At 35.0% G+C, this 16,807-nt stretch overlaps 1 protein-coding gene across 1 annotated transcript; it reads left to right on the top strand.

Annotated features, from left to right (window-relative positions):
- The first annotated feature begins 362 nt into the window (after positions 1-362).
- LOC149780454 (uncharacterized) lies at positions 363-15,778 on the top strand. Its single transcript, XM_089937393.1, has 3 exons — positions 363-518; positions 2,091-2,381; positions 4,167-15,778. Exons 1-3 carry the CDS (start codon positions 392-394, stop codon positions 4,466-4,468), a joined length of 720 nt encoding a protein of 239 aa, XP_089793519.1. The 5' UTR covers positions 363-391; the 3' UTR covers positions 4,469-15,778.
- Positions 15,779-16,807: the final 1,029 nt, after the last annotated feature.

Here is a 16,807-nt window from a genome sequence, read left to right as displayed (position 1 = left end):
ACATTTGGTTTGCCAGTATAACATCACATGACACCCATCATAAAGACAGGAATTATTTGGGTATGCTGATGAATAGTTTGCCAAGAAAAGAATGTTAACTGGCCATAATTCAGCTGATCTGACTGCATTTTTAACAAACGTGTAAAAATCAATGTCTGATAATCATTTCAAGCAATGACCTTTGCAGTATCTGTCTCCTTGTGACGATCATGACCAATTAAGAAACACTATTAATTATGAATTTATCATTGTATGTACTCTGTAAGATTGCATTTTTATAATACCTTTTTTCCTTAGCGTGATATAGACAAAATAAACTTGCACATTGTCTTACGTTTAGCTAAGTGTTTCTCTCTGATTTTGCCTAAATTTGTTATGCACATAAAAAAGTATGACATCCCAATTAAGTCTATTCTCCACCAATGAGAGATGCATCCTGACTTTATACCTTTCGAATTTTCTATATGTTACTGATTCTGTATTTCAGGGGAGTCAAGGAGCAAATGGAGAAGATGCTGGTAAGTAACAGAAAGTGTAAGATGTTGCCGTAACAGCAGTCTATAGTCACTTCTTTTAGTGTTTTATAATTGGATATGTCAGTTTTTACTCTGGCAGGTCTTAACTTTTTAATATCAATAATGAAACCACTACAGTCTCCACTCAGGTTTTATACAGTTGACAATGTATGTTTGTGATAGACAGCATGCTATATGCATGACATTAAAAATGCAAATAGAAAGGTACAGTAGACTTGGAAGTTAAAAGAGAGCTCTAAATGTTTTAACGCTGAAGGACAAAAACCCTTAAAGGCAAACAAGTTTTCTGTTTTGATCTGAATGTATATATTTTCAAAGGACTAGAGTAGAAAAAATATTTAAAACTGGTAGGGATCAGGTAATGAGTCATTTAAGTCTAATAAATTCTTTGGAGTAATTTTACTCGTAAATAAATGATCAGGTGAGAAAGAATAATTAGTAAAGTATAAGAGCTTGAAAGACATAGACATATATATATATACATATATATATATATATATATATATATATATATATATATATATATATATATATATAGAGAGAGAGAGAGAGAGAGAGAGAGAGAGAGAGAGAGAGAGAGAGAGAAAGATGCTAAAATCTAGATCCTCAAACATTTTGTAAATAGTGGTACTTGAAGCGTGTCTATAGTATATGCCAAGGGCTTCAGGTCTTTTGCTGATGGTCAATTACAGAAAAGAAGAAGACATATGAGTAATTGAACTGACATATTACTTCAAATTTTCATGAACATCTTCGAGTCCAATTTTGTAAGCTTTAGGAAAACATTACTTTTAGTTTTCCTAATGTGAAGAATCCTGTTTTCATTGCTAGCAACAGGCTCAAACTCATTGCAAATTAGTTGTTTGCTTTCTTTTGACTGGCCTTCATCCAATGGGCACCTTTAGGAATCAGGGTCTTAAAATGATACCTGGAGCAAACTGAAGTTATCAGAAATTTGAAATGATGTCACTTATTCTTACCACTCATAGATGCAAGGGACATTATTTCTGCTCAGGTTCAGTTGTCATGCACCTGTAATATCACAGAGAGGCTTTGTCCTTGGATTTTCCTTTTAGCTCAGGACTATGCAGTTTACCTTTTGTATGTTTATATATGTATCAGCCTGGAGTCTGTTTTATTTCATATAATAACTGCATAATCAGTTTTCTAGTTATATGGCTTATTTTTAATGCAAGTAAGTTCCAGGAACAGAAAGAAAACAATGTAGTGAGTATACATCTGTACAGGTCAATCTTGGCTGTGGTAGCCTGATGTTGATTCATCCTATCTTGACAGGAGACATCATCTTACATTTTACATACAGATGATAAAGTACATGCAATTTTTGTTTCATGAACAAATTTCAGAGTGTTTTGTTGGTACATGCAAGTGTATGACCATCCATTGCAGGATCAAAACTTTGTTAGACATTTATAGATGGGTAATAATAGGAATCAAAACAAAATAGACATTCTGCTTTAATAAATCTGAACAATATATCATCATAGCATAAATTGTTAGATGTCCACTTTTATTTTCTATCATGCATTCCAGTTTCCTCACTGCCACACAGTCTCCAAAACAGGAAGCCATCTGAGAGACAGCTGGGCCGACTGTCAATGCATATTGGACACGAATCCTTCCGTCTTGGCCTTGAGCTGGGACTCTCTGGGGCACTCATCCAGCAACTACAGAAAGACTATCCCCATGCGGTCACTCATTGTCTTAAAATTTTGGGTAAATGGAAGCAGCAAAGTGGAGAAAAAGCAACATTTAGAAACCTGGAGAAGGCATTCAAAAATGTTGGCATTGATGTTGATATTCTCAAATCAATTGATACCACTGGTATGTTTCACAGAAATAAATAAAAATAATGATACTTTAATTTAAATTTGTTAAAATCTCTTACAAGTAAATGATTCATTATGAAAATTTTATAAAAATCCAAGAAGATAGTGATGGTTTTATATTTCTAAAGTAGTCCATGAATTAAACCATGGCTACTAAAAATGTAGATATTATACACAATAATTCCCAAGTAATTGCACTTGATACACCTGGTTGGACAAACATATTATTGGTATTAAACCCCACAGTAAACTGCTTTCATTTATTTGAACAGTATTTTGTTTAAATCCATTGAAGATTTTGATGAGATCATTAGGTAGAGGATAGATTTTGAAAAAGTGGTGCAAAACATTTTTAAAATGTGATACTTTTTATCCAGTTACTCTTATCTATTTTCCATCAGTAATTTCTTAACTCTCAAACTGTAATTTGGAAAGTAATGAAACTTGGCTGATGGTTTCATCTTGAGATCTGGTTGGTCCTAACAAATACAGTGTGCCTCACCATAGCAACCATCATAACATTCTTGTCATTGTAATATCTCCAGAGGAATGGTGTTCCCAGTGAAAGATTTATTATTCAAGTTTATCCTTGATAAAAAAAATGGTGCTGATCTGACCTCCAATGTCATGCAAATAGCATTAAAAAATTTAATATTGACCAGTCAGAATCACCGACATATGAATCAAATGAGAAATTAAAGATATGGAAACAGAAGTAATTGCTTTTGATTAGACCTGAACTGCCAAAAAAGACACAGTAATTGGGACAGGAGAAGTATCATCATTGCATAAATATTTGTTTTGGATGTATTCAAAATGATGGGAACAATTATCGCAGGGTTTTTAAAAAGCAGTTGTTGCATTCTGTTGTTAGATCAATATTTAAATTTTGGAGGCCATCTTACATGTCACTTTACGACTACTTCTCACACTAATATCATTGTTTTCACTAAAATACTTTTACAATATGAAATCAGTCTGACCTCCAACATGGCTTTCTAAACTATCTTGTTATAATTAAAGATGGTCACATCAACATGGAATTTCCAATAATACACTTTTTACAATATATATTTTTAATGCAGTTTGGATTGAGTTGCATCTCAATAAACGGGTTTGCTGACATAAGTCAGACATCAATTTAAATGTAAAAGGTGTCATGATGCAGGTATGTTTCCATGTTTTATGATCAAGCTAAAGCAGACAAGCATGAATGAATTTCTACAGAACTGGGTATGTGAATGTATCTGGCGAATACAATGAATGATACCCATAAATAGTCTTATCTTGGGATTGTGAACTATAATTAATGGGATATAAATTAAGCTGTTGAAACAAATATTAATTAGCAATTCTAACCAGACATAGTACTTGGCTGTATCTCCACAGTTTCTGAAATGTGTTTAAGGATATTCTATCCATACTATCAGGTTAAAGGTCATGAAAATGATTTTTGTGCTGCACGTTTTCTCAGATTTATATATTTTAGACTTTTTCAAGAATATGTGATATAGTTTTACAGTTACTAAATAATAATGTGAAAAGTCAGTAGAGCATTAGTCCCTTGTATAATTATGTATGATTATTTATTTACCATAGTCTTGGCATTTAAAATGCTAGTTTACAATAAAATATTTAATATAAATCATTGATAAATTACAAACTTTTCAGTTCATACTTGAAAGAAAAATGTTGAAGAAATTTCAGTTAGTAGTACAACCATTTAGAGATGGATGCTACAGTATGCAACTTAACAAGTAATTTTGATGGTCTTTTACAGGGGACATTCGGTCTTGTCTTCCCTCTAGATTGCTTGACAAGCAACCAGATGACAGGCAGCTGAATCGGATTTGTAGCGGAATCGGGATAGGATATGTGCATCTGGGTGTTGAACTAGAAGTCCCATTGTTCAAAATTGACCAAATTATTGCAGATCACCCAGGTGATATGCATAGACAGTGCTTTGAAATCATGAAAGTGTGGAGAGAAGGGAAAGCTAGGCAGGCCACGTTCAGGACTCTGGAGCAGGCGTTCAGGTGTGTTGGTATAGAGCAGGATATTCTGAAACAATGTGTAAACTGAACTTTTGAATTGAGAAGAATTATTATTGCACACGGTTGTCAAAAAGATCTGAGCAGTATGATATAAATAATGATGTGTTTATTATACTGAATAGAATCTTCAAGCTAAAATTGCAATGCAAATGTGGAACAATTTGAACTATTCACCTATCTAAGACCATTAATATATATGAATATTTAGTACAAACTGCAAAATGAAAAATTCTGTTATGCATAAATTGTATATTGCATTGAACTCTGTCCAGGCTGTTTATCCTTTATTATTTACAACATGATATTTAACTCTGTACATATGATATTGATTGGAACATTGTTTTACAAGTCTAACATACTAGAATAGAATAAAATGTTGAAGCTCGTGTAAACCAATATTTGCTGTAAATATCAAGTAATCAAAGCAAACTGACTAAATTATTGTTAGCATTGATTCTCGGAACTATTATCCATTTAGAAGTTGCATTATGGCACATTGGAAAAATGATTTGTTGGATGATTTTGTGGATACACAGGACTTTTTATGACTTTTTTCATCGGAGTATCATGATTTTAAATATTCATGTGACATTTGTGATTTTGTATAATCACGTGACTTTTGTCATTTTTTATATTCATGTGACTTGTGATTTTTTATATTGATGGGGCTTTTGTGATTTTGTGTATTGATGGGCCTATTCTGGTTTTGTGTAATCATACGACTTATGTGATTTTGTATATTGATGGGCCTATTCTGGTTTTGTGTAATCATACGACTTATGTGATTTTGTATATTGATGGGCCTATTCTGGTTTTGTGTAATCATACGACTTTTGTGATTTTGTATATTGATGGGGCTATTCTGGTTTTGTGTAATCATACGACTTTTGTGATTTTGTATATTGATGGGGCTATTCTGGTTTTGTGTAATCATACGACTTTTGTGATTTTGTATATTGATGGGGCTATTCTGGTTTTGTGTAATCATACGACTTTTGTGATTTTGTATATTGATGGGGCTATTCTGGTTTTGTGTAATCATACGACTTTTGTGATTTTGTATATTGATGGGGCTATTCTGGTTTTGTGTAATCATACGACTTATGTGATTTTGTATATTGATGGGGCTTTTCTGGTTTTGTGTAATCATACGACTTTTGTGATTTTATACAACTTTTGTAATTTTATACGACTTTTGTGATTTTGTATAATCACGTGACTTTTGTGATTTTGCATGTTCTTGGGACTTTCATGATATTTTTCAATTGGTTGGTTGGTTCTTAGTGACTTGTATCATTCAAAAATGAGTAAATGGTGAATAATTTACAAAAAAAATCACCATGATGAAAATATTGTCATACTTCAGACTGTTTAGTTGCAAGTAATACCACTCTATGGTCTTAAACTAAGTAATAGAAAAGAGCACAAACCAACAAGTTTTGTAAAATTTAACAAATAATTATTTTCTCCCTATAATACAAAGTGAACATTTAAAAGAACATTCAGTAATGCGAATTAAATCCCAAAGAGTCCAAAACATTTTTTACCAGTCCCAAAGAATAAAGTTCTAATTAAATTCCAAACGTGATCCAATGCTGAAGGTGTTGATGTGCCTGTAGTGGCCTGTGACATGGTGATGTGGCAACAGTCTTTTGATGAATCAAAATAATATAATTCAAGATGTCCTTTTTTGAATTCACTATAGTTCCAAGTTAATGCCTTTATCCATTATCAGAATAGTAGTGAAGAACCTCCTGAAAATGTCAACCCATCAATTGAGAACATACATATATTAGTGTATCATAATATGTATGCTATATATTTCACTTTTGATAAATATTTATGTGAATGTTTTTACTTTTGGACTTATGACATTGTGCCCCAGCATGGGTGGCTTAGTGCTTTTTGTCATTTGTTTATTTGCACACATTTTTCTGCTTGTTTAAGTATTGTGATTTGTCAAAAATCTTGGGTTATTATTGTCCGATATATTTGGTCTTTTCCTTAGAATTAAACAATGGTGACAAAATCTAGTAAATAAAAGAAATTTAAACTTAATGGGACCCACAAGAAATATATGTCATACTTGCATGAATTGTTCATTGCCCTCAACATGCAGTGCATTATGGTCAGATAATAACTGGTGTACTGTATTGTGGAAAAGCATTCATTGATGCAGAAGTGTAATTCTAGTGGACAGAAAGAGTAATCGGAGCAGAAAAAGATCAGTAATCCAAATTTAACATTCTAAAAGTGCAATTGATATATGTATAAAACGATTCATTTACTTCTCTAGTCTTTTAACATCATTTACTGCTTCAAGTTTTCATATGTAGCACTTTTGGCTTTAGAAAGCTACAGACTGTCATTTTGCAATTCAAAACACTTTGTACCAGCTGCGTTTTGCACACCAGCAGAGACCTTAGCACTGAGCTACTGAGCCTGGATCTGAATTCACTTTCATTTTTGCTAACAATACTGAACAATCTTTCACAGTCGGCATTAGTAAAGAACAAATATTCCTTTCATAATCTGACAAAGAAGAGGAAATTTATACCACTGGTTGTGTCATTTAGCTGGAACATATTTTGTCATTGCACATCAACTTTGCCTGCATGAAGTATGTTGTCAGGTAGAATGCCAGCTTGATACTTAAGGAATTCTCCTTCTAGATGATTCAAGGTAGGCAAGGGTGGTAATAGAAAGGGATAGACAAGGGTGGCAATAGAAAGAGATACACAAGGATGGCAACAGAAAGGGATATGTACGAACCTTTCACTTTTTGACTAACTCTCATTTACATCAGCAACTTAAGCATTTAAAGCACTTCATCACCATATGTGAATTTCAGGAGCATGTAATCGCAGGCTTGTAGTATAATAATCTCTAACAATATCATAGAACACCTACACAGCAAGAGTAGAATTGTGTTCTATGAATTCACTTGCTTCTGCACCAATAGCAATTTTAGATCTTTATTATCTTTCTGGTTTGCTCTGTGATGAAAGTCTATATCAGTTAAAGGCTTGGTTGATTTTATGATTTCTGGCTTAATAAACCGTATTAGCAAATCTGATGAATGGTTTTGACAGAATCTTGTGCATAATATGAATGCATGGTTCTTCCTTCTAAAGACAATACTTGCTGCATCAGACAAATGGAATGGCACAAGTTTTCCTAAGCAAGCAATATAGCTTTGTAACTGGATCATAATGTTTCTTGAAAACCATCTGATACTTTGATTCCTCCAAACAGTGAATATATTCCGTTTCTTTCTGTGACATCTTAGTATCAACTTTGCTGTGTTTGCCCTGAGAAGAATGAGAAGATCCAGTATGCTGATTTAGTTTACTAACAATGGGTTTGAGTTTTCAGTCACAACATTTTCTTTCACAATGTTAGAATGAGCCTGGCCCCCCTGCGGGTCCGGGGTTGTAGAATTGGCCTGACGTGCCTCGCTACGTGTCGTAAAAGGCAACTAAGTAGAGAGCAACCTGTTTGCCGTGGGTTGCGTCCCATGTCATGGGGAGGAAAGGATCCTGGTAGTTGAGCAGAGGCTTTAATATCTCTTTTCCAAAGTGGCTTTCGATATGGCCGGAGCACCAACGATCATCTGGTTAGACTAGAAACATTCATTCGCGATGCATTTATCAAGAAAGAACACTTAGTAGCGGTTTTCTTTGATTTAGAAAAGGCCTAAGACACGACATAGAAGTACGGGATACTAAATGACCTGCACGATCTAGGTCTAAAAGGCCGTCTGCCCTCTTTCATATCCAACTTTTTCTCAGACAGAGAATTCAAGGTACGAGTGGGCTCTACTCTCTCAGATCTGCACGAGCAAGAGATGGGTGTGCCCCAGGGCAGTATTTTATCTGTGACACTTTTCAATATCAAAATTAATTGCATCACCAAGTGTTTGACTCCTGGTGTGACTTGCTCGCTATATGTTGATGATTTTCTCATATGTTATCGATCAAAGCACATGCATACAATTGAAACACAACTACAGCAAAATATAAACAAGATACAAAATTGGGCCTGTATGAACGGCTTCAAATTCTCGAAGCCAAAAACGGTATGCATGCATCTCTGTCATTTATGACGACGCCACGATGAACCTTAACTCACGCTGGACGGAACACCTATTCCAGTTGTTGAGGAAACAAAATTTTTAGGTATAATCTTTGACAGAAAACTGACTTTTATTCCACACCTAAAGAACTTGAAAGCTAAATGCTTAAAAGCACTTAACCTACTTAAAGTAGTAGCGCATACTGACTGGGGTGCTGATAGAAAAGTCATCCTGAATTTATACAGAACGCTTATTCGCTCCAAACTGGACTATGGTTACATTGTGTATGGTTCAGCCAGAAAGTCCTATTTGAAAATGCTTGATCCAATTAATCATCAGGGAATAAGACTGGCTCTGGGAGCATTTAAAACATTCCCGTGTGAAAGCCTACTAGCCGAAGCGAACGAACCACTGTTATCGCATCGTAGACAAATGCTTTCCGCACAGTATGCTCTCAAATTAAAATCAAACCCTCTGAATCTTGCTTTTTCGGCTGTTTTTCAACCCAAATACAAAATTTAATACGAAAATAAACCAAACGCCATACCTATCTTTGGCATTAGAATATCATCCAGCCTTGACAGCACAAAAATTGATCTTTCTAAAATTCAGAAAACGTCCATCTCCGAAACACCATCCTGGCTACTTAAACAACCAAAAGTACTTTTTACGCTACACGATGGAAAAAAATCTGATACAAACCCTTCCGTCTTCCACAACTGTTATCAAGAACTCCTCACCGAATTTAAAAACTACGCAAGAATTTATAACGACGGATCAAAGGATGAGGAAAAGGCCGCTGCAGCCTTCGTTTGTGGAAATCACACAACGCAAGTTCGCTTACCAAATGGAACATCAATTTTTTCAGCCGAAATCAGAGCAATAGACCTTGCCCTGCAACATATAGAAAACAAACGTATTTTAAACAGCATCATCTTCTCCGACTCACTATCAGTACCTCAGTCACTACACAATAGAAAACTGGAGAATCCATTATTGAAAAACAATATAATATACTGTTGGTTACCTAGCCATATTGGTAATAAAGGTAACGAAAAACCTGATCGCGCTACTAAAATGGCTCTTACTCAAGAACCATCTGATTTTAAAACGCCGTATATTATTTTTCATTAACATACAACATTTACATCCCCCGTTGATCGGGAAGCTTTATTTTGCACCGTTACCATCTCACCGTTTTAATTTCAACTATTTGTTTTTTATATCACTGGTCGATATGAGACTTTTTATAATTTTTAAAAGATTATACATATAACATTTTGTTTGGCGCTAAATAGCCAAACAGTGCTGATGCGCCGTTAAAACTAAATCAATCAATCAATCAATCAACAACTACTCTGAAAATGTTGACAGGGCCTCAGGAGGAGTTTCTGTTATTGTGAACAACACAGCCCCTCATAGCATCATCCCTTTAAACACAAATTTACAAGCCATTGCTGTAAGCGTCACTATACATCGAGTCATTACCTTTTGTTCTATTTACATACCACCAAACACCAACCTAGTACCAAACGAATTGGACAATCTTGTTCAACAACTCACCGCACCCTTTGTTTTACTCGGGGATTTTAATGCCCATACCATTTTATGGGGATCAAATCACATAAGTGACAGAGGTCACAAAATAGAAGACTTCATTTCCAGACATGATTTGTGTCTATATAACACCAAATCACCGACATATTTACACCCAGGAACGGGTACATACACATGTATCGATTTGACAATTTGTTCCCCCTCGCTGCTTTTGGACTATGAATGGAAGGTCGCTGATGACCTTCACAGCAGTGATCACTTTCCAATCTCTCTTAACAACACTGACGTTACAATTGATGAATCAATTCCACATTGGAATTTAAAGAAAGCCGACTGGGCCAAATTTGAAACACTTTGTACAACTAGACTTAACAGGTATACTGTTTTAAACGACAATAACCCTTTTCAATGTTTTACTTCTGTTTTAATCGACATTGCAGAAGAATCCATTTCCAAGTCCTCACCAAACAGTAATAAACCCTCAAAACAGTGGTTCACAAAAGAATGTAAAGAGGCCATTAGACAACGCCGAGAAGCACTGAAGAATTTTAATAATCATCCAACGCCCGAACATTTAACTAAGTACCGTATTCTTCGGGCCAATGTCCGCCGCACGATTAAAGAAAGTAAAAGAGCATCATGGAAAAAATATATTTCAGCTCTAAATTCTCGTTCCTCTATAAAGAAAGTTTGGGACATGATCCACAAAATAAATGGAAAGGGAAAATACAATTCCTTTCGACATCTCAAACTAAACAACAAAAATAGCAATTCCAAACATGACATAGTTAATATACATGCTGATAGCTTCTTCAAATATTCATCATCCTCTAATTATTCAGAAGCCTTCAGAAGATTAAAAACTCACAAAGAAAAGACACGGTTGAAATTCACATCGAATAACTCAGAAGTTATAATCCACCGTTTACACTGTTTGAGTTTTTAAAAGATTATATATAACATTTTGTTTGGCGCTAAATAGCCTAACAGTGCTGATGCGCCATTAAAAATAAAATCAATCAATCAAGAATGAGCCTGGAAGCCATCCTGATGAATGGATCGAGGCTTGTCAAGTAATAAGTCCATGGATTTAAATTTCTTCCTTTCTGATGACCCGCCCACTTTATTGTTTGTACTTCAACCTATACTTTCATCTCCTTTTGTCTTTTGACTTATAACAGACTCTACTTTAGTGCTACCATTCTTCAATGTTTTCCCTGTTTCTGACTGCAGATTCACTTTCAATTCGAAAGAAAGCTTGTGGTGCTCTCCAAAGCCCAAGTAAATGGCTAAGGGATAACCATCTTGTACAGACATGCTTTATAACTCTATAGTCTTCAAGGTCAAACTCATCTTGCAACAAATTTAGAGCTGGTTTCCTACTTTACTTTCTCCAAATAATAGTATATCTCAATTAGCAATTCACCAATATCTACTTCTAATGTATCAGCAGCCTTTCCCACAGAAAACTGCATCAAATGACAGGGAGAAACTGTTATGTATACTGATGGAGACATTTTCAAAATATTGTATGCAACTCCTTTAAACATTCCAGTCATCACTAATGCATTATTAGCTGCAGAAACCCATACAATTATGCCAACTTATGTCTTATTTCTTCAAAGCATGCAACTCTTTTAAAAATTCCAGTCATCACTAATGCATTATTAGCTGAAAACCCCATACAATTATGCCAACGTATGTCGTGTTTCGTCAAAGCATTATGAAGCAAATCAAAAATGTTTTCTCCAGTGGAATACACTGTTATATCTAGTAATGAAAGAAGACCACTCATAACTTTGTCCTTTTCGATGTCAAAGTATCTGAAACAGACTGGGTACAACTTTCTGTCATAATAATTACTCCTGTATGTGGCAATACTAAATGGTCCAATGTTCATGGCTTCTCCAATTTTAAGTGAAGTATCTTCAGCTAAACACTGAACAAATATTAGATGATTTTGTTCTTACACATGCGTATTTTTCTGCAATCATGGAATCAGGAAAGAGCCGTTCAAACAAAAGACCAATGTTTTCTGCTACTGCTGGGTTCGTGTTCTATTAGGAACTCGGTAAATAACACCTCTGCATTTATAACATTCATGTCCACACTCGAGTTCTCCTGTTACCTTAGTATTGGGGTTAGCGAGATGAGCTAATTCAATGGGTTTCATCGTTTTCAAGTGTCTTTAGATTTACCACCATGCCCAATATTAAATTCCTTTCCACACAGACTGCAATGAGTGTGATGCTACCCTAGAATGGAATGCAATATTACGTCATTCATGTACTCATCTTTGTGTCTTTGGAGGTTTCTGTTTTCAGGTGGGGTTTTTTTCTGGTTCATCTGTGAAATTATTTGAAAAACATTTTTGCTCTAACATACACATTGACTAGAATCCATTTGAGAACTTTTAGTGCCAAATAACTACAGACTGGTTATGTACCAAATATGAATCAAAATAGAATCGAAGAACAAAGATTCAAAATTAGAAAAACCAGTCTGATTTACCTGAACCATGCAATATAGCTGCTAGAAATAGAATATAATGACTGTGTTGGGAAAGTACATGCAAGTGTATTATAGACTTATACAAGTCATTAGACATGACCCATAGTGCACTATAGATTGGTTCTGTAACAAACATGAATCATAACAATGAATCATGTTTCAAGGTTTGAAACAATAAACCAGCATGTTTCTTGAAAAAAGGACAGCTGCTATAAATAAAACAATACAATTGTTAGGAAAGTGCATGCAAGTTTGCAGACAGATGTACCCTTATGTTGTAGTTACACAGAAGCCATCTTAACTTGTTAACCCCTGCCGCCGCTATAACTCGTTATACTTTACTTTCTTCATCTTCCGAGTTAAAAAGAAAACAAGGGTTGATTTCATACCATTTCCTAATAATGCAGTCATTTCAACCAATACTTTTTTAGCAGCTTATATAGATAGAGTGAACATTGCTGAACAAAATATTAAAAATTGACTTCGATAGCGGCAAATATATTGGAAATATTTAGATTAGAAGATGATGAAAATTACAAGAATCAGCCGCTCAGAGCAGACTTTTACTTAACAGACTCTGACGGAGTATTCACATGAGATTAAGTTTGCAAGAGAGATGACAAGTGAAATTTCTGTATACATAAAATAAAATTAATTTCATGTGTAGATAGTGTTAATTATTCAGTCTTAATTTATAATGGATTTTATGGGTTATTCATGGCAAGAGAAACAAATTGGTACGTAAATCATTTATTTTATCTTTATGCATAAGTTTTATATCTGCATGTACCACACAATTCATACCATTTTGTACGTAATTTTATTGAGAACTGCCAAATTTTAGCTTAATTAAAGGAACATAAAAAGACAATAACATTTATTGCAAGTACAGTAGCTCCAGCTGTAAAAATATGCTTGCCAAGTACTCTCAGCAAGTCTCAGGGATATAGGCACTGGTAAGGCTTAACACTGCTCTAGGTGATCTCTCTACATGTATGCTGTAGGCGAATGCCTAGCTTTTTGGCTCGGGGTTAATGAGTTAATGAGATGTTAATAAAAAGAGAGGAAACAAATTGATTTTTTGGGGAGGGGGCAGACCAATAAATCATAATCCATATATGGGCAAGCCTAAAGTGTAATTTAGTGAAAAATAGTGTAATGTATTGACTATGCCAAAAGCATAATGGTTAGCATGTATGAATCTGGTATGCTTTGTTGCAAAAATAGCATGCAATGTATGGTTACTATTAGCCAAGGATATCTGGTACACAGTGTTATGGAAAAGCAATGAGAGCAAGGATAGACATGTGAAGTCATAGATGGGTCAATGTGAGATCTTGAACGTTTACCTGAAGATGGCTTAAAGTCCCCTTGCATAAACAAGCATGGTTTTCAGTAAATTGTAAGTTCAGGTGCACAGGGCTTTTTCTTGGATCTTTATACATTTTAACATTTCTGTAGACAACCCGGCAGTGCAGCTGGCCAGTTATCTATCTATCCATCCATCCATCCATCCATCCATACATACATACATACATACATACATACACACATACATACATACATACATAGTCTACTGACTGGAGATCCACTACTCCACAGTGACATGCCGTGTACCAGCAAACAGTGCCATGGTATGTGTAACAATAATGAAATTGACTGATCCATCCATTTTGCATGAGCAGTTCTGGAGATAACCATCCAACCACAAAACCGACAGCCATGCGCATGGACCTGCTAGCAATTACACTCACTGTCCAGCTGACTGCCTATAATACCTGCTATCCATACCAGCAGGATTGACCGTCCACTGACACAGCTGGCAAGTTATTTGTTGACGACTTATCCATTGGAGCAAAACTGTGATTCAATTAGAGATTATGTCTGTCCTTCACCATGCATTGGGGCAGGGGGCCACAAAGGATAGAATCTTCTACATGGATGTGGATGTATGCCTTGGTGAGGAAGGCAATCAAACTGAATGTGGAGGTAGCCTTGTTGATTCGACTTATTCATATTCCATTATGGATTGGTCTTGTCACAGAATAGGGCAAGAAAATAACTTGTTGATGAAATAGAACATGTATGTGTAATGGACTTTGTTGACGTGGTATTAATTTATTTTTTACCCTGACAAATAGTAACTGTATAATAGATGCATCTTGTTGTAGATCATTAACAGCAAGATACCCAAATTTCATGATTTGTACTGGTACTTTACCCCTGTGTCTTGCATATATTTATTTTAGTATTTATAATATGTATATGTTGTATGCCAACACAGTGATTATGAGATCTTGTCAGGTATTGTGTACTTTACAGGTCTTTTTTACTGCAGCCATGGTAGTCATTTTCTTTATAGTATCACTAAATTGTATTTCTAACTGTATGAATAAGTCTCATACGCATTTCGTTTTACTAACTTATTAAACTTAACTTACAGTAAATTATACTAAGTTTGGGATATGGAGTAGGGTCAGTTTACTATTTAACATTTATACTGAAGTAGAAAGTTCAATGTAATGTCTTTTTAAATAACATTTTACAATAATTAATATAGTGTATTTCGTTTCCATTTTGAGTATGACTGATGGTATGTATATATTTGATTTTAGTATTGATTATATTTCCCTAGCCAGTTTGGTTTATTTGTGGCTGGCAGTATCAACAAATTAAGAAAAAGGCGAGTGTGAGTGGCAACAGAGCAACATAGGTAGCAATATGGCAGCATGTGTGACAACATAGCAACATATTCAGCAACAGTGCAGTGTAGTAGTGTGACTGGCAAGAATGGAGGAGCCAAACAAGAATTTGTTCAAAGGACATGAATTTTTAACTATTATATTTAGAACCTTAAACTGTGAATTTGGAATCTTGACAATGCATATTGTTGCATGAACATGCATCTTTTATTTGAAACATATTCATGGCATGGTAAATACGAAACTAACAAAGTCAGTATCATATCACTGGGTGAATTTATGCATATGTTAAAAGGAGGGGCTAGCTTCAGCTTTTGTGTTAATATCATGGAGTGTAAGGCAATGCATATTGTATCCTACATTAATTTTTGTTTCTTGTTTGTTTGTTTTTTTGTATTCCATTTGTTTGTCATTTCATTTCATTGTTGTATTTATATTCATAATGAAGGTTAGTAGAGACTAATACTTCATTATCATAAACATTTTGATTGCATGCAATGTGTTCAGTTTTTTTTACTTAATCCATACCTATTCAGTTTCAGTCTTATTACATGACTATAGGCTTAACTTGCTAACTTGCCAACTGCTTACTTAGATTTTGTAAGACAACATGTCTGCTGTATGAACTAGTTATAATTCGATCAAGCTGCATCATTCCTTGGTTTTTTGAAGTACGCTTTTTGGGGTAACCAGCAGCAGACAGCATGCCTTCTCCAGCATTCAGGCTGAATCAGGCTCTAGCTACCATAATGGAAAGATGATTACTGGCAGAGAGGTAGTTAACAAACTACTGCAACACCACAGTTTTGTCCTCTTTTAAATTTCAGTTGGCAAAAGACCCTCGATTCCAAAATAAGCTTAATAAAGAGGTTAAGTATAAACGGTTTCTCTTTCCCAATCCTCTTAACAATCACTTTTGACTCACCAAAGCAACATTAGTTTTAACTGTTTCCAAAACAGAAGGAGAGTCACAGTTATTTCAAACATGCTTTGTATTTCATTTATCAAGCCCCTTCCCTTTGTTATATTCTCCCTTTTTATCTTTTTGATTGGCATGACATAACATTTGGAGAAATCCAACAGTATTATAATAGACCTGGACACAAACACAGATGCTTTATCAGGAAACTCATGTAAGGCCTGTATCCTTGCTGGATGGGAACCAGATGAAACTGAAGGACCCCAATATCAGAGTGATAATGACTGCTCTAGAAGATGGAAAAGATAGGGTGACATGGGAGGATGTCTCCAGCGGAGCAGATATCATTAAAATGCTCTGGAGCCAGTGGGACCATCTATGCTTCCAAGGAGGCATGCTGTATCGCAAATGGGAATGCGATGACGTTGACACCAAATTTCAGCTCATCGTCCCCGAAACCAAGAAACGAGCTTTTAAAGTATTTTCATGACATACCAACAGCAGCCCACCTTGGAACGGAGAAAACTCTTGAGAGACTGAAGACTGGATTCTACTGGCCTGGTATGAAAGTATATGTTTAAGAATATTGTCGAAAATGTGACA

The sequence above is a fragment of the Sinohyriopsis cumingii genome, chromosome 16 (genome assembly GCF_028554795.1).
Source record: "Sinohyriopsis cumingii isolate HCF-2022 chromosome 16, ASM2855479v2, whole genome shotgun sequence".
Classification (NCBI taxonomy): Eukaryota; Metazoa; Mollusca; class Bivalvia; order Unionida; family Unionidae; genus Sinohyriopsis; species Sinohyriopsis cumingii.
The sequence above is the reverse complement of the archived record's forward strand: the minus strand, read 5'-3'. Positions and strand labels throughout refer to the sequence as shown.

Excerpts from the sequence above, each read along its gene's own strand:
- LOC149780454 (XM_089937393.1), top strand. The coding sequence starts at position 392 with ATGACATCCCAATTAAGTCTATTCTCCACCAATGAGAGATGCATCCTG. Across the intron at positions 519-2,090 it reads AGCAAATGGAGAAGATGCTG|TTTCCTCACTGCCACACAGT; the intron begins GTAAGTAACAGA and ends CATGCATTCCAG. Across the intron at positions 2,382-4,166 it reads CAAATCAATTGATACCACTG|GGGACATTCGGTCTTGTCTT; the intron begins GTATGTTTCACA and ends GGTCTTTTACAG.